Source organism: Trematomus bernacchii, unplaced genomic scaffold (assembly GCF_902827165.1).
Source record: "Trematomus bernacchii unplaced genomic scaffold, fTreBer1.1, whole genome shotgun sequence".
Classification (NCBI taxonomy): Eukaryota; Metazoa; Chordata; class Actinopteri; order Perciformes; family Nototheniidae; genus Trematomus; species Trematomus bernacchii.
In genome coordinates this window covers 1,516,606-1,542,792 of record NW_022987839.1, presented here as the reverse complement: position 1 = coordinate 1,542,792, position 26,187 = coordinate 1,516,606, and the positions used below count along the sequence as shown (strand labels likewise).

Below are 26,187 nucleotides of genomic sequence, written 5' to 3'. Positions count from 1 at the left end.
AAATGAGGAGAACCCATTTGAATTTGTACATTTTAGTGTGCGTACGTGTTTATGAGTGAGGTTTTTGTGTCTTTGAACTGAACCAAGCCTATCGATTTCCTCTGTTTCCAGTCTATTTGCTAAGCTAGGCCAATAATATCCAAGCATAAGCTCTATACTGTAATGTACAGACCACACGAGATTTCTATCAATCTTCTCATCTCACTCTCTGAAAGAAAGTAAATAAGCGAATTTCCCAAAACTGTGCCTTAATTAAAGGTTTAAATATTTGCAGGCAGCACTTTCATTTTGAATGGTCTGTGTGTCCAGAATCCCTTAGAGGTCAAAACACTGGCTGTGGTTTTTGAAAAGGTCAATTACATTACATGGCAGAATTCAATTTTTTTGTTTTCATTTTATTATTTATTTCCAGACATCATGAACTGAGTCAAAGGGCCAAGACTTGAAAGAGAGAAATAATGGCAAGATGACAGGCAACCAACCTCCCCTAAGGAAACGCAGCCATCATGTTGTCACGCCATATCGATCTCTGAGAAAGAAAAGAGAGTGTGCTGTAGGAAGAAAGAGAAGGAGAGAGGCAGATCAAAGTAAAGAATGTCCTATTCCAAAAGTGACCGGTGTGATTTTATCATGCTCAGTGAAAGGGTGACATTTCAGTCATGCTTTATTCTTCACTTTGGCATTTCAAATTAATAAAAGCCTCTAATAACTATGCAGATTGAAAAGATGGAGGACGAGTTGACACACTATGAGCTAACACACTGATGAACAATGCAGCAATTTCACTCTCGCTGTGTCTCGTTCATTCTTTCGCTCTCTCAATTTCATCCCAGTTTCTATCAATTTCTCGGCGATGACCCCTGCATCTCATTGTAACAGGGTGAGAACTGAGTCTATGTCCTCCGATTTTCTTCTCAATGAGAGAGCACTTAAAATCCCTCAGTGGCAGATTGATGTGTTTTGAAGCTGCTTATATGAAACTACCAAGAATCAAAATCAATAACCTGATGATTTTAGAATAGTTTATCAGGGCATTGTTAAGGTAGAGCCATTCTAGGGTAGCAAATGGATTATACTTTCATTTTCTGTACAGCCTAATGGGAGTGAAATAGAAATTCTGGGCTGGTAAGACGTGATGAGATCAAATCTGTTGCCTTAGCAAAGGTCAGCCATCCTTGAGGACATTGCTATTTACACCATACAAAGCAAGGGTTGAAATCAGTTAAAGGGGCCCTATTGGGATCATTTTCAGATACATATTTGTATTTTGTGCCTTTTCCGTGACATGTGTACATACTTTAATGTTCAGAAAGGTCTTTATTTTTCTCATACTGCCTGTGCTGCAGCACCTCTTTTCACCCTCTGTCTGAAACCAGAGCCCAGTCTGCTCTGATTGCATAGCAGATCTGTTGTGGGTCAGCCGCCTAGAGATGTCCCGCCCTTAGCCTATCGAGTGCAATGTGTTGGAGCGCTAACCAATAGAAGCGCGAGTGTTACATAGCGATTTCTCTATGTTCAGAAGTAAACAAAGAAGTCCAATTAAGTCGTTTTAAGGCAGGGGGGGGGAAGTGAAGTGTGTGGGAGAAAAACTCTCTCTGGAGGGAACTTGCACAAATTGACATGCACAAAAACCTACAGTATATAAACACACTAAAGGAAAGGGAAAAACCCACAAAGCATAATGGGGCCCTTTAATTTCAAAAGAAGAAGCACAATTCCACTTTGAAGTGTTTCTTTTATTTTTTATAGGAGTTCGATAAAAGGCTTGTTAAAACTGTCTGTGCATCAAGTATGGAGCAAGAGCTGAATGAAGAGATAAGCCTTTTCAAAAATATGACAACGAGCAGCTCTAAAACTCACTAATTAACATGTTAAATCTCATGTATTCGCTTGAATCTTTCATCTCATCTAATTTCTTATTCATTCATGACAAAACAGTGTTCTGTAAGATGGTCTTTATAGTCATTATTAACCGGTACAATGACACTTTTAAGGTTTCTCTTGATGTAGTTAAAATAAAAGAATTGAAAAGCATTAATACAACCAAAGGCAAACTGCAAACGCCATCTTGTATTCGTTTTTTTCAACATTTTTTGCACAGCTAAAGCCAATGAGAAACCACGAGAAACCTTCAACCCTGTAGCTGTTAGTGTCATGCTCTGTCTCTACAGGATCAAACCAAATGCTTGTAAAATTCATCTGATATGTTTATTTTACACACAAATATCTGCCCATATTAAGAATTCTCTCTCAAGTCTATTGACAAGAGAGATATACATTTTCCCACACAAGCAGGCGGCGTTTCACCCAGACTGCTTTGGAGTACGGAGCTCTGCAAAGAGAGGCAGAGATCTGGCAAAGAGAATTAAACATCCTCTCATTAAAGCAATGTTAAAGCTTCTTATTGAATCCTGACATCAGAGGGAATCTGATCCCATACGCAACCAAGCTCACACACCTACAGGCATGCAGCGAAACACACACCAATACACTGAATATGCAGGTATGATCACATACACACAAAGCAGCAAATATGCAAGTACAAATTACTTTGATTTAGCTTTACACACAGAAAAGCAAATGCACACACACACACACACACACACACACACACGTGAAATGCCATCACCATCCCCCATGGTAATAAGGCAGTGTTTAATTTACCCCAGTGGGACTCTGCCACATGGGACAGATAATGAAGCCAGGTGTTAATTAATGTGGAGTGCGTTTCCCCTCGTCTACCGATGCCGCGTGAATCCCAATCAAGGCTGAGTTGCCAAGCAGTGTACTTCAAAAAGCCCAGACTGGCTGTACTGCAGTCCTCAAAGGGACCGCTTTGGCAAGGGCTGCGTTCCAAAGGGCGGAGTGCTTGGTGTGTGGCAAATCGAAAACACGAGCGCCGGGAGATTTGACTGTTTTTGTTTTGATCACACGACGGTGCCGATAGCAAGTAACAGCCATCACCTCTGCACCCTGTAATGTGCTGCTTACTGAACTACCCGATGCTTATTTTTTCATTTAGTTTGCTTCATGCTCCCTCACACATGACACATACTGTAAAGGAAACGGTATGCCTTTGCAAGGTGTACCAACATATCATGACTCAATCTTTATTGCTATCATGATCTAACTCTGCAACTAAAATGAAGGTGCTGCATGGGGTATTTGAGATTTTTCACATTTCATTTTGTTTCAAATATGTTAAAAGGAGATCAGTTATCCATAGGGACTAAAATAATTTGATAGGTTCAACAAGAGTCAAATTTAACCACATTTCATATTTAAAGGTGGGGTAGGTAAGTTTGAGAAACCGGCTCGAGATACACTTTTTGTTATATTCCATGGAATGCTCTTAACATCCCGATAGCAATGAATATCTCAAGTGCTTTGACAAAAAATCCATACAAAAATGTCATCTGTGGAAGCCGTAGTACTGTAAAAAGCACGACCAATCATTTAAATAACTGGATGGCCTACCTGCCTGTCAGCCTTCCATCTGTGCACAAACTTATCTCGTGCCCTCATTGGTCATGTGCGCGTTTGTGTGTGTTGGAGGAGGGGCTCTGTAAGGAAGTAGCAGATTTTCTCCGGCTGTGTATTTTCAAATTCTAGCGATCTCGAGCCGGTTTCTCCAAAATTACCTACCCCACCTTTAATGTTCCTCTTTTGAATGTTGTTAACTGCTGAAACAAACGCAGATCAAATATGTAATATAATAATATTCTTTGATGACTTATTCCTTCTGAAGACGCCTTGATAATGGTCCAAGGCACACCGGTTGGCGATCACTGGATTACATTACTCGAGCAAGCCTGGGCTAATTGATTTTCACACTGTACAGAAATGAAGGTGAGCCAAATGTTACCTGTAATGGTAGAACAAAAGTACATAACAGTACTTGCATGATATTGAACTGCCATTATCTGCTGTCAGGTCTCAGACCTTCAAAGCCCTCCAACCTCAGCTATGATATGATGGTGCACTCACAGGTCAGATGAGCAATCCTCCTGTCCTTCATTCCTCTGAAGGTCAGAAGAATGAAAAGCCTGCCTCTATAGTGAGCCACTGCTGGCCCTGACTGCAGGTCATTAAAGCTCTATTGAGTTTCTGCCAAAGCTCTGACTCTCCCAATATCTCACCATGGCTCATTTCAGCTGTCTCCTCCGTCAGGGCTTATACCGAGCCCTGAAAGGATCAACACCCAGTCCCTGTGTTCGCTCTAAACTCAAGCATTCCCGCTTCTAAAAAGCCAACCAAGATCTCTCCTGATATCCTTTTTGGCAGAGCTTCTAAGTATCACCACAAACGTATCATTCTCAGTTATGTCGTAAGTATCATGTGAGTGCAGGGCGAAGAGAGCTAGACTTCTTGGACTGATTGAAACTTTAGTTTTTATTGTGGTCTTAAAATGGGCATCCTGTGATTTTGTGAAGTGGTGCTTCAGCTCAAATCATCGTCATCTTTGTCCTGGATCAACTCCCTGAACATTGAATCACAGACAAGTGATCTCACCAAGCTGTCATTTGTCAAATTCTCCTCCTCTGGTGCACCCCATGAATGAGAATGGGCATCCGGAGGTGTGATAGAGGTTTTGGCCGGCGACAGGTCTGCAGGTGTCGTGCGGCAGGTTAGGAGGTGTAAGGCTGAGCAGGATGATGGGCTGATTAATCCAGCAACACCTCGGGTCCAGGGGGAGAGACTTTCCGCCACAGAGGCTCTGAAGCGAGGAAAGAACGGAGGGCTCTGCTCTAACGAGTAAAGTGTGCCCAAGCCACGGATTCAATAATGGTATATTACTGTAGATTTCACATTGTAGCCTTAGCTTTTAAACTGTTTGTATAACGGTTGCTGAAACATCACGTTTAAAAAAGGGAAAATATGGTTCATTCCAATTTCTGACAAAAATGGGACAAAGAAGTCAAATGGTCCTACTGTAGGTTTCAACAAACCTATTCTTAATAAAAAATGGAGGTGAATGAACTACCAACTATACAAAATTATCATTAAAACACGGACTTTTTATTTTTTTATTTTGATATTTGAAATTATTTTCATTAGCCTAAAGAGATTGAAATCCACAATGAGGGCTTTTTCATTTTTCCAGACACAGTCGTTTAGATAATCTGGATACACTTGTAGTCAACCTTTCTACGACAGCTTGTACTTATGGCCTCCCATAACTCTAATCTTAAACATGTCATACGGTATTCCATGTTTGCATGCATGTAACGAATGAATATGCAGTTTGTGTGTAGGTTTTTTTATATGAATCAATCAATCAATCAATCAATCAATCAATCAATGTTTATTTATATAGCCCAATATCACAAATGTTACATTTGTCTCAGTGGACTTCACAGTTTGTACAGAATATCAGTATGACAATACGACACCCTCTGTCCTTAGACCCTCACATCGTACAAGGAAACACTTCCAAAAAAGGAAAAACCCACAGTTTAAAGGGGAACATGGGAGAAACCTCAGGGAGAGCAACAGAGGAGGGATCCCTCTCCCAGGACGGACAGACGTGCAATAGATGCCGTGTGTAAATCGAAAAGATAATACATTTACAACATAGGTAGACCAAATGTTTGGAAATGCATGTGTCTATAAGAAGATGAATCCACGAGGATGTCAACAATCCTGTGGGAGCCATCAGGGAAGTAGTATGATGAGAGTCAGGCAGGACCACAGTGACAGGTTCAGCCACGACTCGAAATCCAGGACTCGGATCAGGACTCAGGACTCAGGATCAGCCACGACTCAGGATCCCAGCGTAGATAGACACCAAAAAGAAATTTGGGGGAAGCTGGGTTATTCGGAACATGAGAGTACGCAGGTACAGACGGAGAGAAGGAAGAAGTAAGGTGTCCCCCGACAGTCTAAGCCTAGAGCAGCAAAACTAGGGGCTGAATCTAATCAGCCCTAACTATAAGCTTTATCAAAAAGGAAGGTCTTAAGCGCACTCTTAAAAACAGATAGGGTGTCTGCCGCCCGAACACAAACTGGAAGCTGATTCCACAAAAGTGGAGCTTGATAAGAAAAGGCTCTGGCTCCCATTGTGCTTTTAGAGACTCTAAGAACAACCAACAACCCTGCATTCTTGGAACGCAATGCCCTAGTAGGACAGTAGGGTATAATGGGTTCTTTAAGGTAAGATGGCGCCTGCCCATTAAGGGCTTTGTAGGCGAGAAGAAGAATTTTAAATTCTATCCTGTGTTCTATAGGGAGCCAGTGTAAGGCAGCCAGAACAGGAGTAATGAAGGCATATGAAGGCAAGAAGGTTAGTGGTAACTCTAGTGGGAAATAAACAAAATTGAATAAGTCACTATTTCGATTGACCCACAATTTGTTAAATTATAATTGCTGACAATTATCATTATTATACCTTTCCATGTGTGTGCCTTTTGACTAAACTGCATGCTTATCAATGTATGTGATGAATGAACCTATTTCATAATGTGGACCTTTGTTCATACCCAAAATAAATTTCCCTCGAGACTGTGGGTGACTGATAGCCCAATATTTATTTTTTCCAATAAGGGGTAAATTGCCAAATAGAGCTAAATTAATTTTTAAAATCATATTCTGAGCAGAAATGTGTGTCTCAGAATGATTTACAGAGTTACAAAGCAGTGAGGATACATCAAACTTCAAAATGTCAAAAAGGTGAAATAAAAAGCTCGATTTAAAGGATATGGCTAGAGTGGAAAACTGCCGTGAGTTCAATCCATGATCTGAGCTTCAAGTCCAGAAATCTGTCAACTAAACTGATTGGTTGGATTGCCTGCTCCCATCCTTCAGCTGGAGCTGTCGCTGGCCAGAGAATTTATCTGCCGTGCCACATCCTGTGTCAAAAGACACATCAACGAGAGGCTACGCTTTGTCAATCTCACAGGCCATATGTCACTCATTTCAACATCTGTGAGTGTGAGTGTGTGTGTGTGTGTGTGCGGTGTTTGCATTGATGTTTGAAGCATGTGAGTATTTGCAAAATTGCAGATGTTGTCAGTGCAGCCCATTTAGTAGAGAAAAACAATCCAACACTGTATTTCTGTTACATTTTTGTGTCAATACTTAGAAGATTTTATCATACATTTGTTGTGCAAAGGATACATTCTGTCCTGTGGCGTTTTTCATTTGGTATATTATATTATTATAGAATAAAACACTTAAACACAACCATGCAATTAGATTTAATATCCACTGAGCTCTAATGATTATGTGCAGACTTGAATGCTTTTTCCCCAGTGAATGACATTTGAATGCACATTCCCATCTCAGGTCTGTGTTTCTCTCTCTTCCTCTTTTCTTGCCCTCCTACTGTGTGACACCCTGATATTGGATTGACCTTATAGGCTGCAGAGATCGGGACATCATTAGCTGTGCGCCCAGCCGCAGCCTCGCTGCTGAGGCCTCCTCCACTGAGCCCCTGCCCCCGGACAGATCATATAGCACTGATAGAAACCAGCTGGGCTCCGTTACACAGCAGCCATGGTGACAATAGAGATGTCAGCAATATCAAGCAGAGACAGACCCCATTAGAAGCCCTTGCAGCCCTGTATGTAATGTCAAAGGTGTGGATTAAGGGAGGCTATCTAACTGCTATGATGTTTTACATTTTTATTCAGAACAAAATAATAAAATAATACAAATATTATATTATGATGAATAAAAGCTTATTAGCGACACTGCATAATAATTGTATAAATTAGCATGGTATAATAATCCCAATAACACAGTTAGCCAAGTCTAGTATTACTGTGATATGATATTCTATGAGAAGTAATAATTCAATCAAATGTACGAGTGTAGGCCTGGAAGACCGTGCTTTAATCAAAACATCAAGATTAAAAACTTTCCGACACACAGATGATTTCTTTCTCAATCACTACATCGTCAATATAGCTTTTTTTAAGTTACAAAACCTTCAACCTGACAATAATCCATGCTAAATTATACTTTCATGGCAGCAATTATTTTTTAAGGGAAGGTCACATTTTCCAATTGGTCGATATCTCATTTTGGTACAAAACTCTTGTTTCTCTCTAATTCTCTGCAGACTATTTCCCTCTCCCACAGTCATGATCACAGCTAAAGGATCAAGCTGAGAGGAGGACTTATTGTTTTCCAATAGCTGCCCCACAGCAGAGTACTGAAGCCTTGGGACTTAAATGACCACAGAACGTATCGATCTTCATAAGGCAATGTTTTTGTTGTTAAATAACCACTGCAGGAAATCCGATGAAAGGTCCTGACCTTTGGCTAAGTCCCTACCCTTCCACCTTCACTGGGTTGTATGAAATCATTCCGGTATGGTGGGCTTTACTGGGAGAAAGTAAATACCGATGCCACTTAATGTTAGATTACGTTATGGCCTTCACATTAGAGTGTTATTAATGATAGAGGGTGCTTTTATGAAAGGTTTGTCCCCAGCCAGTTCCCATATGTGAACGGAGAGAATGATCACTTCCCTGAAGGCCTGAAGTCGAGAGAATGATTATGGATTGAATTTATGACTTGCTTTCCTCTGGTCTCTGAACACTTATTTGTTTTCTGCTAGCGTGATGAAGCTCTTTTCAGAGCCTCTATTGAAAGTCAGGAAATTGTTTTTCTCATTAGCCACGGACGTTGCGGTCTGAGTTCTTTATATCATCTGTGAACAAGGCTCCCATTTCGGAAAGATGCAAAGGCAGCCACCCTGCTGGTCCCAGGCCTAACTGTGACAACAAATGAAACGAATAGAAAAATGAAAAAGTGAAAACTCATGCTTCTGAATGACAACAGGGAAATCACTTTCCGTCTCACACTGTCTTTGTTTCTCTCCCTCCCTCCTGCACTCTTCGTGTACCGTCATCGTCTGAGCAAACCTCCAAGGCAGTTCGAGCTAAAGTGGGGAATTTAACGAGCCTCAGCACACGTTATTGGCAAACAGTTGACATTCGTACAATTGAATGTCCCGGTGGCCAAACTCAAGCAGCCACGGCCACCCTCTATTACCCCTACACTCTCTTTCAGATCACTCTTCCTCTGTGTTTCTGCATCTTATGTTGCCTTTCAAGTTTCATGTTGGCTTTGCACGTGTGTGGGTGTGCAGCAAGTGCAGGTCTACCTCCTGAAAACACAAAAAGTTGTACATGTTTTACATTGTCTCTCCCTCCCACTCTCTGTTATGCTCTCACTCTCTATCTTAGCAGCATAACCCTTATTACCCTCCTAATTGGATCATGCAACGCTCCTTTGAGTTAGCTGAGCAGGCCAAGTGACCCACAATCCCTCTGTCTTGTTCTACCTCATGCCAGAGTTATCTCTTCTACTGTAGCAGAGGAGCTGAAAGCATATCACAGTACCACAGGAAACACAATTCACTGAGAAGATCTGTATCTAACAAGTCATACACACATCTAACTGTGAAAAAGATAAAGCATCAAATCGTTTTTTTCTTTGCGAGGGAAGGATTTATGGTTCTTACTACAAAGACAAAAAGCAGTCATTGGCCTTTTAAATAAAATATAATGGCGTCTGCTTATCAGTATTCCTTCCAGTGATCTTCACTCGACAAAGTGGCAGTCTCCGTCGAATGCGCCGCAATACTGGAGAGATAAGGGAGTAATATAGCAGATAGCAATGTTCTCACCTTTAGATAATTTTGCGTGTAGAGTGTCAGATGATTGCTGATTATCGAACCGCTTTACAGTTGATCTGAATCTCATCTGCACTTAACCTCATTGTTCCTGGAGCAGAGGTGAGAGGAATGTCAATTGGAGTGTGTCTTCTGCTCTCTGGCTCTGTTTCAGCGCCCTCTCTCTATCTGCCTTTCACTCACACTGACACACGCACACACACACACACACACACACACAGGGATACAAGCCTCGTGCACACACAAGCAAACACATTCAGAGCGCTCTATCCCTCTCGCAAACAAACACAAACACATCAAGAGCTCCGCGTTCTCCCCACTAACACGCTCACACAAACATCCAGACTGGGTGGATGTCTGTGGTACAGAGCAGACACAGGCCCATGAAAAATGCATGTCCCCTTTGCGTGTTTCATAAGAAGCACTCATCGGGATTCCGTTCCCATCTCAGCTGGAACACCACACAGGAATATCAATTACACTGGCAATTTGGGTGGCAGTGTAGGCAGGAATGGCGCTGAAGGAGAATATGGGATCTACAGTGTCATCGTAATGAGAGGGTCACTGTCTCCTATAGCTCTCGGGCCACTATGGCTTTCGCGGATTATAAAATACAGGGGGGGCTTGAATGTGTTAGAAGTGCTATTGAGTACGGTGGGGGAATGGTGAAAGGGTGGCAAGCCAACGAGGGACTGGAAAATAAAATAACCTTTTGACGCAAAGTGGAGCAACAGCCGACCTGAGAGATGCTTTGGGGTTTATAATCGTGATGGTGGGACTACAGTGACTTTATAAGTAACAAGTTTATGAGGACTCCGCTTTTACTCTGAATATTTTATGCAAAACTAAATATTTAACTACATTTTTACATTTCAATTGCATAACCTCCTTTACTCAAACTACAGAGCGTAGTTTGTCCCTAGTTTTTTAGTCATTTGTCATGTGCACAAAAACGCTGTGGAGTTACTCCAGAGTGTTTAGATGTAATCCCAACAGTCAACAAGGAAGTCAAGTAGTCTAAGAAAGAGTATATTATTCCTACCTCTTTAAGATACATATTATGAACTGGCTCTCAGGTATAATTACTGTAGGTTTAATTCAATTCGTTTTATCCTAAAGGGGTCTGCCTTTTGTGTATTTGTTGAATTGTTGAAATCACACACCCTTGGATTTGGATCATTATTTCCTCTGTGCATAATAAAAGGACAACAAGATAAATGCTTTCGGTTATACCAATTGATTTCATTTATATAAAATAAGAAGCACCAAATCCAGACGCCTAGTGTTCAACAAGTAACAATTGCATTGCTACGGTAATGAAAATATACTTTTAAAATAATATACTACCACACTGGTTGCACATTTCTCTTCATATCATATGAGCGTGTGTCTCCAAATGACATTGTGGGTATTGAAATGTAAAAATACTTTGATTTGTAACAACTCTATCTTTCAAATGTAATTTGACATGATGTAATATGCATTTGTATACCCTGATTTCAACGTGCACTAACGCGTGTATCTATTTCTGTTTTTTATAGGAGAATCCTTACATGTGCAACAATGAATGTGATGCTACGACTGAGGAGCTGGCTCATCCTCCAGAGCTGATGTTTGACTTTGAAGGTCGCAACCCCACAACGTTTTGGCAGTCCACCTCATGGAAGAAATACCCGAAGCCCCTCCAGGTGAACATCACGCTGTCATGGAACAAAACCGTCGAGCTGACTGATGACATCGTACTGACCTTTGAGTCAGGCAGACCCGAGCAGATGGTCCTGGAAAAGTCCCTGGACTACGGCCGGACCTGGACCCCGTACCAGTTCTACGCGACAGACTGCCTGGACGCCTTCACCATGGAGCCCAAGACGGTCGGAGACCTCACCCAGCGCACTCTGCTGGATATCATCTGCACTGAGGACTACTCCCGAGGCTACGTGTGGAAGAACGACAAGACGGTACGCTTTGAGATAAAGGACCGCTTTGCCCTCTTTGCCGGGCCTCGGCTACACAACATGGCCTCGCTGTACGGCCAGCTGGATACCACCAAGAACCTGCGGGACTTCTTCACCATCACTGATCTGAGGATTAAGCTGCTAAAGGCAGCCACTGGAGCCACCATGGTGGATGAGAACAACCTGTCCAGATACTTCTACGCTATTTCTGACATCAAGGTGCAGGGCAGGTAAGATCCATTTATATTCCACCAAAAACCACTGTTTGTCTAAAAAGATATGTGTTGGTTCAAATCCTTTCTAGTAAAACATTCATGAAGCTGATTTGTCAATATTTTAAACTGGACATGTTTAACATCCCGTTTCCTTGTTAGCAGTCTTGTTCTTCATTGCTTTTGTTAGGTTGTTACTTCGCTTCGTTGCACAGACATTTGTCTCCAAAATCTGAACAGGAACAAGCTGTGGTAAAAATAGTCTTAGATTGTTTTGTTTTTTTAATAGTCTTTGTCTGGGGAAATGTGTTTAAAACGTGAGTAGGTCTGTATCAACGCCTTTTAAATTACTGTTGTCCTCCGGATTGGATATAGTGAGATAATTGGTGTCTATGAATACATTTCAACTAGGAGGATAACTTCATGTAATTAAGTGAATTGACACTTTGCATAACTGATACAAGTGCAAAAAGACGCTTCAATGCCTCCATACCTTCGGGCTATGTTTTGTACAATTGTACTTGTTAACACGGAGCAGCCAACGTGTTGCAGTGGCCTGGAGTAAGTTCAACCAAGCCCAAAATACCGTTTCTAAAAGGAGAATGAATCAGGCAAAAAAAGGAACAGCCTGAGCAGCCGCTAAATTCGACACTCCTAAATTACTTATTACAACCCTAACTTGACAAGGACAGAGGGCTGAGATTACCTCCTGTGCGCCGTGGCAAAGAGAAGAGTTTTAATGCATGTCCCTCTGCATTTTTTATTGCAGACACTCATCAAGATTCAACAGACATCGCATAATCCCTCAATATGACATTACGATTATTTGGCCAGGTAGCACATCTTTTCTAGAGAGCTGGAAAACCTTAGGTTGAATTATCTGCCTTGAAATGTTTCGTTACAAAAGAGATATTTTCTTTTGATAACAATGACTTTTGGAGGATTTCAAAATGTGTAAAAAAGAGAATTATGATAAAAAGAGCAAAACTGTTTTTCTTTAAAGGGGACCTATCATGCAAAATGCACTTTTGTACGTCTTTTATACATGAATATGTGTCCCCGGTGTTCCAGGGAACTCACCAAGTGTCAGAAAACACAACCCTATCTCTTTTCCTCCATACCCAAATCTCTAAAAACGGGGCTGCAATGGATCTGATACAGACTGATACAGATTTGAACATTTCTCTGACGTCAGGACGGCGGAGCTGACCTATCAGGGGAATGAGAGGTTGCCGTGGCATGGTAACAGCATGGTAACAGCATGGTAACGTGACGCTCGTAACTCGGCCCCCTCCTTTGCAGGGGGGCGTGGTCAGCTGCAGCTCATGCAAAGACAGGGTGGAGGAGAGCAAAATAGAGCGAAATGAGGCATGGCTAAAATGCATGATCTGTTTGATATTTTGAAAAAGAAAACGTATAAATATACCTTATATAGGTATGGCCCTACAATATATTATTCAAATATAGCATGATAGGTCCACTTTAAGTCCAAATAAACCAATTCAGTTCACTTTTAAAACTAAGGGAAAGAGAGGACAGATTTCACATGAACGCAGAGAAAAGCTGGTAGGCATACAATACCTGAACGATATAAAACATCTAAAGTGAAGTGTTTAATGTCTGATGAAAAACAACTACAGCGTTGTTACAGCGAATTAAACCGAAAGCTAAGGATCTGTTTTCACAGTTATTGTAATGCGTATATTAGCTAAAGGCAGTACTGGCGAGAAAAGACTATGTGATTTAAGTGGGACTAGAGATGGAGTTTATTGCCAATTATATGAGGATTTAAGTGGTCTTTAAAGTGAAATGTCCCTAACTTTTTGTGTTCTTCTGGGTGGATTTTAATGAGAAACATGAGCTGTATTTTAGAAAGGGAATCTTAATGCCACTAGTTTTATCTCTATAGCCCGTGCAGGGAGAACATGTTTTTTTGTGTTTTGGTCTCTAGAGGGAAAGATCCAACTTGTTAGCTGTTAATTGAGCCACTTTATTCATTAGATAGTTGCTAACTGTGTCTGTCTGCCCTTTGGTGCTGAGCAGGTAGAGTGCTGTGGGTTCATAAGATGTGATGGCTCAATAAGGGCGTAGTTTTGAAGGTCCAAAAACCCAAACAGCTAGGAGAGACTGCAGAGTTGTTGATTTCTTAGTTTGACAGTCCCCCTTAACATGACTAATACTATTTTTGATCTAATGTTGATATCAACTATATAGATAAATGCAGTTATGAAACAATTATATTCTTTTTACTTTACATACTCCTTCCTCTCCACTTAAAAAGTTCAAATGTTCTTTTCCAAGTTGAAAACCTACATTTTCAGTAAAATTAGGAAGACCTCCTCTGCATATGTCATTTACACAGCTTGTGATGTTGCATCGTATAATATATCCATCAGTGAGTCATCAGAATGCCTCTGTGATTTTCAGGGAATGGAAACATTGTCGTTTCATGATGCATGAAAATGGCCCACATGATGCTCATGAAGCCTCTACAGCTGCTCTCCAAATGGGACCGGTGTTGCTTGCTGCATTTGGTTTATATGAGGATAACTAGGTTGGTAATGACCCATCAGATGGGCCCTCTGTGAGTTGAAACAGTTACTCCCCAATTAGAATGCAGCCGACTTCAATGGCAGATCAGAACCATTAGCACGTTGGCTAATTGGTAGGAGACTAATCTTGTAATTAAGAGCATTTGCAGCTGATTAAATGGTAATCATCAGAGAGACATCAGTGAAACGTGGAGAATTCAGATTTGCCGGTCAATGTTTCCAAATGTAGCTTTGCCCTGTTTTATAACGAGTTATGTTGAAATCAATGAGGTTTCCTTTTTGAGCAAGCTACAGTAAAAGCTTTAAATAATGCACATTGTAAGATATCTCTAGTATTTTGTTTGTGCTGGTTGTAAAGCCCTAATAAATAATTCAGCTAACATGAGCTTTAATAACATGTTTGATATCTTTGTTCACATAACTCACAACTTTTTCATAATGGTGGGATATTTGCAATGCAGGCCTATCAGAGAGATATACATGTTCTGCAGTCAGACACACTCTTCCACATGTACTGTAAACATGAATTGATGAGTTCTAAATTGCAGGGCTTGCTACCGAGCACAGAATAACATCTCCCACAGATATTGTATATTGCTATTCATTAGTAAGAGTGGCAAAAGGTTGGATGGGAGGGAAATAAGCTATTTTGCCCGATGTTTCCATCCTGCCCCCAGGTATCAAATTCAATTTTCCACAGAAAGTTTGCAGTGAGAAAGAAAATAAAATAAACATACGAATTGTGTCCAGAGATGGATCAGTAACTCACTTGAAAGAGGGTGATTGAGACTGGTGGGGGTGTGTGGGGGGGAGACTGATTAGAGCTCCCACCAGCCTTCCGGCTACAACCAAATGTGAAAGCCTTATCACAGAGTGGCCATCCTGTCCGTGGATTGCCGGAATACCCAACACAAACGCTGATTAACTTTCACTCTTACACTGCTGGCAGTTCCCGATGTCAAGTAACCTACAGACATGTGTGTGAATGTCACAGCTGTGAATGTATAGGGATAACAAATGATGTTTCTAAAACTATATGTGAATGGTTTTGAACTATTGGCAATACTTCAGAAAATGACAAAAGTAAAATGTATATACCATGATTACCAAAAACAGAATACAAAAATGTGTCACAAATGAAAAAGTCCTTAATTTGGGGGGGGGGGGGGGAATGAAGGACAAATAAATACTAAGAACGGAAAATGATGTCCCTTTAAGTCTACCTGATAACAATGCACTGGGTTATTTCAAGGATTATTTTGTCAATTACTTATGATGGTTTCATATTTTAACAGTTTGTTGAGACAGAAAATAGAGCTTCATTGCATAAAACATTCTGCAACTTAAAACATCTTTACAACATGGAGGATATACCACTTTGTCCACCAATATCCAAGCAATAAAATTCATTTGGGATAATTCTGCACCTTGGGATTTAAGTTTAACACCAACAGTCAGTACAAATGAAGGAAGTAGTGAGTCCTTTATGCAGTCAGACAGAAAGTACAATGTAAGGACGTGGTGCATTTTCAAACAGGAGACTGGTGCTCATGAACCATCACACTCTTTCTTCTCCTTTTCAGTAAGACACATCTAGCAACACAAAGCCATTTCCACTGCAGACCTTCTGCTTACTGCAACCCCTGCTCTCTCTTTCACAGTAAATAAAGCCATGCACATATGGCGAAGCGATCAATGAAAAACATTGTGTTACATCCATTAAGAGTTGCTATAGTGCTATAACGAGAAACCTGACCATGAACTATAAAGACTGAACTGCTTTCATCAACAATACATCGACCATACCAGTCACACCTTGAGTATTTATCTGCCATTTTCAAAATCTTTCCTCAACCCTTCTGTAAATAGATACCAAAGTTGTGTGTGCAAATCTTTAATTAAGTCGGCGTATTACCTGTAGGGTATTGAAAGCCATATGCCTATCTCACAGCAGACTTGTCAAAATAGGAAAAGTGCAGGTGTTACTAATAATCCTAATAATGGCTTCGTTCTATTCAAGTGTTCAAGAATGATTGGCAGAGACCCAGCATGCAACATATCAGGAATCTGAACTGATTAATGCCTGTTTTTACAGCTGTGTTTTTCCAACTGTGAGAAGTCAAAATGTCCTCCGTGAAAAAGTTTGCAAGAAACAAAATGTAATCTCCAAAATTAAGAGCTGTAGGCAGGTTGAAGCAAAGCAGACACAGCAATAAAAGTAAATAACATTTCATTCAGAAATGAATCCTGCAAAGCTTAAGATCCCACACATGACAGCTAAAAAGAACCAGAGTAGATTCCTCCTTTAATAACCGAAGGATTGTTACAAAGCACAAGTTTATAAAACTGACTTCACAAAGCTCAGGCCTATATTGCTTTGAAATACTCAATACATCTTCCACTACAATAGTATTGTTTGATACAAAGGTTATGGGTAAAAGAACACATGAGGAGATGGTAGAAGGAGGACTTTTTTTACCTAATCTGAGTTGTGTGTGGCGGGACTTCCCGTGCTATTGATTTATAATGTTATTCCACATAAATGAAAAACAAAAACCTTGAACCGTGCAGGCTGTCCCACCTTTCACGTCTCCCCCTCCATCGTTCCTCACTTATTGATCTGATGTCTGCTCGTTAATTAAGACCTGACCGCTGCCGGCTGCTGCTGGTCAGAGCTGCACATCTGCAAGGCTGCAGCGGGGCCTGGGAAACGGAGGCAGCTAATCCATAAGTGCTAATGGGCTATTGCTCTCATCCCTCTATGTCATTCTCGGCTTTTCCCTAACTGTTTCTACCGTTTTTCTGTCCTCACTGTTTATCTTGTTTCCATTTTGGCCTGGTATACAAACCCTGTGTGAAACTAGCCATGAAAATAACAACTGTACAGGAACACCGGTCTGTTTTTATGATATTTAGCTCACTATATATACATACAGTACAGAGAAATATGTGTTTGATACTTTTGTGTTTCATAGAAAGAGTGGGAATTTTATCCCAGCTTTATAGCGTGTAAATATTAGATCAACTAATCTCTAGGGCCCTATTATGCTCATTTCCAGGTTCATATTTTTTAACTGAAACCAGTGGTTAGCTGGCCGACTCTGTTGTGATTGGTCAGCTACTTAGAGATGTCCTGCTCCTTAATCTATCATGTACAATGTGTTGGTGCGCTAATTAATAGAAGCTGTATTATGTCGCAGAAGTAAACAAAGGAGACTAATGGAGGTGTTTCAGAAAGCGGGGTAAGTGTGTCGGAGAGAAACCTATGGGTAAACTTTGGGATTTTAGCCTTTGCAGACCATTTACATACAAAAAAAAACGTTATAGCTCACTACAGGAAAGGGATAACCCCCAAAAGCCCAAAGGCCCCTTTAAGAGCTAGTAGTTATGCAGCCTTTGAAAACCCGTTTAAATGACTATACAAAGAACAAATGAATAAAAAATAATGTCAGTTTTTAAACTAGCAATTCTTGTGCAACTCAATACCCACAGAAACTCTGCGTTGTATCCCATGAGGAGTTTAGAATATTTTATGTTAACATGACTGCAGGCTTGTAGAATACAAAAGAAACAAAGATACTTTTTATTCCCTTGAGACTTTGTAAAGTGACGAATATCAGAAAAGAAAGCACATTTCAAAGACAAAAACTGTATGCTAAGTCTTCCCTCTGAGGTATACATAAGTTATTCAAAGGCAATTTGGAAAAAATAATAATAGTTTTAGATAAGGTATGAAACATTTTACCATCATTTAATACTTCCCATGTTCCCCCTCAAGCTATAGACAAACTTTGCATCACCCTCTCCCGGTGGGAGTCCTGAGCTCATAAAAGTACTGCATCGCACACTTCAACTGTATCATGCACTAAAAAAATATGTTATCTCAAAGTATGCAGCTCTTACTCAGAGCAAACCACGCTGAACCACATATACGGAAGATCTACACTCAAAATATTATCCACAGTATTCCTTGAAATGCTCAATGGTCGAGATGTTAAAACGTGTAATGGTATTACATCCTATCTACCTAAAATGCCATTATATAATGTGTTTTTACTGTATTTATTCATAAAAAGTATTTTGATTTGTTTTGTAAAGCACTTTGAATTGTCGCGTACAGAAAAGTGCTATATAAATAAACTTGCCTTGCCTTGCCTATCATCTAATGCAATGATTCTCAAATGGGGGTACGCGGACCCCTAGGGGTACGTTGGGGTACTGCAGGGGGTACGTGAGATAAAAAAAATAAAAAGGTTACTGTAATTAAAAAAATACCATGCATGATTACAAAAATAATCTTAGTACAATAAGTTAAATAGAAAACACAATTTTATATAAAATATTCCGAGAACCACTAAGGGGGTCCTCATATAAACATGTTACATTTGTGTATTGTATTTATAGTTTTTCATAATATATCATTTTGTTCATTGGTTTGTTAAACATATATTACTTCAATTGAAAAACTCCTTGGAAAAAATACAAATATCCTTAGTTTGTTGTAATTCATGCATGAAGGAGTTAATACATCAAACACTGATGGAACATCACTATATTGTAATTATTTATATAGGCTTTTTCTATCAAAAATGTCCGGGGTCGGTCAGGGGGTACTTGGCTGAGAAAATGTTTCAAAGGGGGTACATTACTGAATAAAGTTTGAGAAGCACTGATCTAATGTATACTAATTTAAATTGCTGACATTTTAATTTCCTACTGAACAACTAGACTTCCTTACTATGCTAGTGTGTATCCTTCTTTCTCTCTATAGCATTTATAAAGGCAGGACAGGATGCAGAAGGAGGAAATAAATCAATACTCCTCTGGAGTGTTTGAGTAAAGGATGTTGCTGAGTAGCTTGATGGAATTTGTCGTTGATTTTTAACTCAGTGGAAGGAATGGATTTCATAATTTTTGCCTGTTGCAGAGTTTTCCACTCTAAAGAGAGCAGAGCATCCACAGTTGCACAGCTGGGTGTTTAACCCACTCCATTTTTTATCTTCTGCAGCTTTTTCACATTCCAAAGGTTTTCTGAACCCAGATTGACACTCATCTTTGAACAATTCAGTTTTTCTCCCTTTGGGATGTTTGCTGCCTCAGATCGATGCTTTTTCTTTCCGTGTCTGTTGAAGGCTGTGTCAAAGCTTGCAGATGGAACGAATCAGCCATTGCCAAAGTTCCATTGTTAATCCTCATTTTCATTTTGAATTACGCCCAGATAGGTACCAGTATTTGTTGGATGGAATGCATTACACTAAGGGCTTAAAGCGATCTTTAACCTTAAAGGTAGGGTAGGTAAGTTTGAGAAACCGGCTCGAGATCGCTAGAATTTGAAAATACAAAACCGGAGAAAATCTGCCACTTCCTTACAGAGCCCCTCCTCCAACACACACGAACGCGCACATGACCAATGAGGGCACGAGATAAATTTGTGCCCCGATGGAAGGCTGACAGGCAGGTAGGCCATCCAGTTATTTTAGCCGGGCCGGCTAAAATGATTGGTCGTACTTTTTACAGTACTACGGCTTCCACAGATGATATTTTTTAATGGATTTTTTGTCAAAGCACTTAAGATATTCATTGCTATCGGGATGTTAAGAGCATTCCATGGAATATAACAAAAAGGGTATCTCGAGCCGGTTTCTCAAACTTACCTACCCTACCTTTAATCAACCTCTTTGGGGAATAAATGGATATAACACATATACATACTACATAACTACATATTCTGAGTAACAACACACTGTAACTTGAATACAGCATTTAGATGAGCTCTAAATAGCTGATTAGCAAGGCCATAATTATCACTAAGCAGTGCAGTCAGCGATTTTAATCCAATTTGCTTTTGTCAAAAACAGTGATTATCTCCTCACTGCCAACTAGCTGTCTGTTCTTTATGTTTGCTGAAAACAATCTGGTGTTCATACACCATCCCTGCGACGTAAAAGTGAAACACATAAAGTGCCTTGAATGGAGCTACACAAAACTATTCCAGCCAATCAGCAAAGGCCATAGATGTAAAAAGTGAAGGCAACGGGACAGAGGTGGAGATTTTGTAGGCACTGAGTTCAGGTACATACAGTAATCAATCTTTCTGGATGATTCCCCCTTTAAGACATATTGTTTATTTGTATATTGTTTGAGATGTGAGGGTTTTAAAAAAAACGGACAATTATACATTCTAAAATACGCACTTGGGATTTTTAAGGCTGCTTTGATATTTTTTTAATTGAATATCTCTAAATTGTAGATTTTTTCTCTGTAATTCAACTCTAAAAATGACTTATTTTTACTCTCTCTGGTTTCCAAGAAAAGCATTCAGCGAGTCTCCTGTTTACAGGCCAATTCAAACAGCCTCACGATGGCCAACAGCTATGTTTACACTGAAGGGGGACCATCTACAGTAGTCAAGCCTACCAATCACAACACACTAATTAAAAAACGTTAAATAGCTATATTGCAGTCTTGCCCTTCACATAACCACACCAGCCAACACAAACTGCACACACACCTACTGTAAATATGCGCCCACACTGGCTCGTACCCAGCCTCTCACATACAGTAAACATACATCCACACATGCTTTCAATCCTCCAGGCTCGTGCCCTGTGAACCGTGACAGCTGTAGCAAGCTGGATTGACAGAGTTTGAAAGTCAGGTTCAAGTGCAGGTTCACACGACCCCCAGCGTTACTCTGCTTCCACCAAAAGGCTCTCTGACTCTGCCAACTCCTGCTCACTTATCTTCTACCAGATGTCTGTCACATGCCGCCATGTTTCCTGCCAGTCATCTCCCTGTCATCTCCCTGTCTCCAGCGTTTAATTAGTGCTCATTAAGGCCCAAGCTTTCTTTGTAAATAATATATGGAGAGAATGAACATCAACATAAGCTGCCTCTAGTGGGCCGGCAGCCATGAATAGTCAAATCAACACGTCCTTTTGCGTCAGTTATTTTATGATCCAGTGATAGAGACAAGGTTATTATGTCAGTTCAAATGGTGTATAATGTGTGTTTACGTTTATGTGTGTGTGTCCTCTGAGTAATGCAGTATAATGTTTTTTTTATTACATTGAATTATTAACAGTACGTTTCTGAAAACAGAATTATTTTATTTGCACCCTAGTGAGTGCATTCAGAAAGCACTACTCGTGTGCTTCTGAGCTCTGTCTGACACACACACACACACACACACACACAGACATGGAAAAAACAAACAGAACACAAAAATGTAGACGGCCTCTGATTTCCATATTAATATGTCTTCCCATACCATTTTCTTCATGGCATCTTTCTTGTCTCAGTGGCTTACATCACATGAATGAGAAGGTCTTCCTAGGGCTGAGGTGTGTAGATATTACCATACTGTATGCCTACATCAATGCACAACCTTAATAACACTCCCTGTCATTGAAATGAAATCACAGGCTTTCATTGCCACTGGCCCAAGCTACGTAAATTCAAATTTCATTTTTGCCTCGGCAGAAAATTGAAGCATGGGGAATTAACTTGTGATCCATTCCTAATATTTCTCCAACAATTTGGGGAGGCCTAGCGTGGCTACTTTATATTTCGATGGCGGACACAAACAATTTGCCTGAGATGTATTATATTACACATCGAAGAATGACACAATTGGCCACAGCACAGAGCGACGAAAACAAGCCTAATCGGGCTCTTCAATTTCACGGTGACACAGCCTGGTGTAATGAGGTGACTCTGTGACTCCCCCCCCTCCTCTGCAAAGAGCTCAACAACATACGATATGTAACAGGAGCAAAAGTCAATGTAAAGTAATGTTGTCAAACTCATTATGTTAGCCGGATTGGCCTGGTTCCTGCTCAAATGTTTGTTGAGATTTTCTTTTCCTACTCCTGTGTTTTCTCAAAACGAAGCCTGAATGTGAACACTTAAGCTTTTGTCAAATGCTCGGCATGAATCTGCATGTAAACTGTAGGCTGTTTACTTCTCAGTAATAAACCTACACTTTAAACAAAGTGTGTTACAGCAAATATTTATTATCAGCTTTAGGGCCATTTAACATTTACCTGTGTTAACTAATGCGAGGTGTATTATTCATTTTGAATCTACATCAATGATATTATTCCAAGAGTCAACACAGCTAAGTAAACCAGATTACATTTAACATGTTTATTCACATGAGAGCTTGTACGACACATTTGAATAACATAAATACTGATCTTTGTTTATTCAATCAATTATTGTAATTTATTGATGTAAATGTTATTTCCCAGGATAAAGGTCTAGGTGTGATTTCAAAACCTTGTCCACACTTGAGTCTTAACCACACAATCGTATTTCTGTAGTAAAATGATTTTTTTTTTGTATGTGTGGGCCTAAAACTATAGTCACATTTAAATGTATTGAGAAACCGAGACAGCCTTTAAATAAACAAGCTGTCCTTTTGTTGTAGAATGGCCAGCAGATTAAGAGTACTAAACCCAAGGCATGAGCAACCCATAAAGACAAGATGTAATACTTATTAGCTGCAATGTGATAGAGATCAAGACCTCACAGATCTTCTGTGAAAGAAGGCTTAAACCCCCTCTCTGTTTGACTCTGCTTTTTATTAAATTAAATGTGGGCCCATTGTCTCATGCTGTGTCTTGCCGTGCACTGTAATTGTTATTTTCCTTCTAATCTTGTTATTCAACTTTAGCTTATTTTTATCTTCTATTTTATTTTTGTTCTTTTTAAAGGGGCCCTACTGTATAATGCATTTTTGGTTTTCCCTTTCCTTTTGTGCATGTACATGGTCTGCAAAGGCTACAATCCCAAAGTTCCCTTCAGAGTGAATTGCTCTTCCACATAGTGACATCAATATGTAACACTTGCGCTTCTATTGGCTAGTGCTCCAACACATTGTATGTTTAGGGGCGGGACATCACTAAGTGGTTGACCAATCACAACAGAGCCGTCCATTGTGAAAAGAGGTGCTGCATCACAGGCAGGATGAGAAAAATAAAGCACTTTTTGAAGATTGAAGCATGTAAACATGTCACAGTAGAGGCACAAAATACAAATTTAGAACCTGAAAGTAAGCACAACATGGCCCCTTTAAATCTGACGAATGATAAACATTCTTCTTTGGCTCCAGGAACAATTATTTCTGTCTATATTTGTTTGGCTGGAAATCAAAACTATTTTTTTTAATGAAATAATTCCATGTCGGTTCCTGTGTAGCTCACATTCCACATTTCAAGAGAATCTCTTCTTTTACTGTAAAAGACATCAAACAGCCTTTCCCTGGAAGCCCTTGGCAGGTTATTCTGGTTTGTCCAGGTTACACACTGACATTCATCTAAAACTTTCAACAAGGCCAAAGTTTCCCCTCAACAGCCTTGATCTCTCTGTATCTGTCAGAGCTATCACTGGTCGGGCTATGTGAGGCTCTCAAAGTGCCGTGTCGAGGAAAGTTTCAGGAAAGCTCAGTATGTATTTATACAGCATGGAGGCGCATTACAGTTACTGACCATGGGCACTCTGTGTGAGGGAATAGGTGAGAAACACAGAGCTCAGGGAGCCTGGTCTGCTCACTCAGTCTTAGCAGTCAGAGTGGCAGTCATGGGTTAAATCTCCAATGGAAAAAAAAATGGAAAAGGTGCAGTCTTAAATACCTAATAGCCATTTTATAAAATGCTCAATGTCGCCAAACTAATTTTGCAGAATAGTCAGAATATATTTTGTAGGAGTTACTGCAACCTTTCTTCAAAAGGTAAATAATATTCAGTTCTTCCTATTATTTTCTGTATCTTCAAAGCAACAGACTTTTAAGCTACCACTAGCCCTTCAGCAGTGTATGACCTGGCCCTGTAAGCCTCAGGGTTTATATTGTACCAAAGGTGAACAAAATAAATTAGGTCAACCACAGCATTGCCTCCTCAGAGGGTGAAAGAGAACCCAAGATGAATCATAGAGAGCACCAGGCTCATATCGTTGTGTTGTTGCTGTTAAAGCAATAGGCATATAGCCGTATAGGTTTGATGTATTGTAGGCTTCAAAGCCACATTTTTCCTTACATTCTTAATGCATTTTTCAAACAAAGATACCTCTACTGGGTGGCATGGGTTAAAAAAACATCACCTATCAGTTACTTTAATCCAGCTTTATTCATTATCTGCACTTAGACATCTTATTATGTCTTTTTATAACTGTGTTGTCTCCCTATTCAAACATTTCTATCGCTTGGCACCGAGTTCAAGGTTCAAGGTTCTTTATTGTCAAACTAACATAGCTACAGAGTAATTATGTCGTTGAAAATCTTAGGTCACAGGCTTCTCCAACAATGCAACATAATAATACAGATAGTAAAAGTAATACAAAAAGAAAAATAGTTCTAAAATAAAGTGAGAGAGAAAAGAAAAAGTGGAATAGTGCAGTACGAGTCTATATACAAGTTATTGGAATGATATATATTAGATAGTAGATATATATTACTAAGTAGCAGATGAATGTTATGAAATTGTTTTAGCAGTTCAATTGTTTAACAGTCTCACTGCCCGCGGGAAGAAACTGTCTCAGAATCTTTTTGTTCAGTGTCATTTATCAACTGGGAGTTTGTCTGAGAGGTAATGCAACAGATGGAAGTTATATCATACTCTTTGTAGTCTTTCACAATTACCTCAAGGCTGTATGCTTTACAGTGAAACACTTACACTTGCAAGAATGCAGTTAATTCAGTTTAAAGTTTGATTACTGTAAATGTGGCCAAGACCAGAAACATCCATGTAAGTAAAGCAAAAATGTTCACTTTAAGTGGCTTTAATGTGATTTTTCTTAGCAGTCTCTGAAAGGTTGAACAGTTTTCCTAACCCGTCAGCTCTGGCGCTCGTACTTTGAGTTTCCTTTTTAACGAGTGCTGTGCTCCTCTCTTGTCTTGAATCAGAGACGCTACAGTAGAAGCTGTCACAAAAAAGAAAAGCTGTGTTAGACTCAGAGAGCCTGTCAACACAGTGCCAAGTATCCAGGAGAAGCCAAGGTTAGACGGCAGACAGGGCACTGCTGCTGTCTGCTCCAGAATATCAACAAATTAGCCCCTAGCCTCACCTTTACTTGACTGGAGAGATTTGTCCCGTTACATTTAGCGTGCCCATTCTAAGGCCACAATTATAGTCCAGTATCTGTGTCTCATTATTCACTAGATGAAGCATTAATAAGATGCAGAACATTATAATTGTTTTGATTATGAGGATTAAAGAAGGTAGTTTGTAACAAAGAAGGTCATGACAACACTCATAATGAGACAAAGCCTAAAGTACATCCTGTTGAATACATCAATAAAATACATATATGCTTCTACTTGAATGGGATTTAACCTTGCAGATAGCGTTGAGATTTTTCTTATACAATGCCTTCACGCTACATTACATTACATTACATTGCATTTAGCTGACGCTTTTATCAAAAGCGACTTACAATAAGTGCATTCGACCAAGAAGATACAAACTTGAAGAAAACAGAATCATATAAGTACTGGTTTCATAGAGCCAACACATTTCAAGTGCTACTCAACTGGCTTTAGATAAGCCAGTCCTTTGTTAGTATATAAGTGCTTTGTTAGTCATTTTATTGCTCGAAGTGGAGTCGAAAGAGATGAGTTTTCAGTGTGCGCCGGAAGATGTGTAAGCTTTCTGCTGTCCTCATGTCAATGGGGAGCTCATTCCACCATTTTGGAGTCAGGATAGCAAACCGACGTGTTTTTGCTGATGGGAACTTGGGTCCCCCTCGTAGTGCTGGTGCAGCGAGCCGTTTGGCTAGTTCAAAGAAGGTGAAGGGAATTACTTGTGGTGTTAATGAACACATTTAAT

The 26,187-nt window shown here is 40.0% G+C and overlaps 1 protein-coding gene across 2 annotated transcripts in view; it reads left to right on the top strand.

Annotated features, from left to right (window-relative positions):
* LOC117500159 (netrin-G1-like) overlaps nt 1–26,187 on the top strand; it is a 56,960-nt gene that overhangs the window by 14,251 nt on the left and 16,522 nt on the right. For both annotated transcript variants that reach the window (XM_034152890.1, XM_034152891.1), the window contains exon 3: nt 11,185–11,828. In XM_034152890.1, coding sequence (XP_034008781.1) covers nt 11,185–11,828 — 644 coding nt within the window. The remainder of the gene's footprint in view (nt 1–11,184; nt 11,829–26,187) is intronic.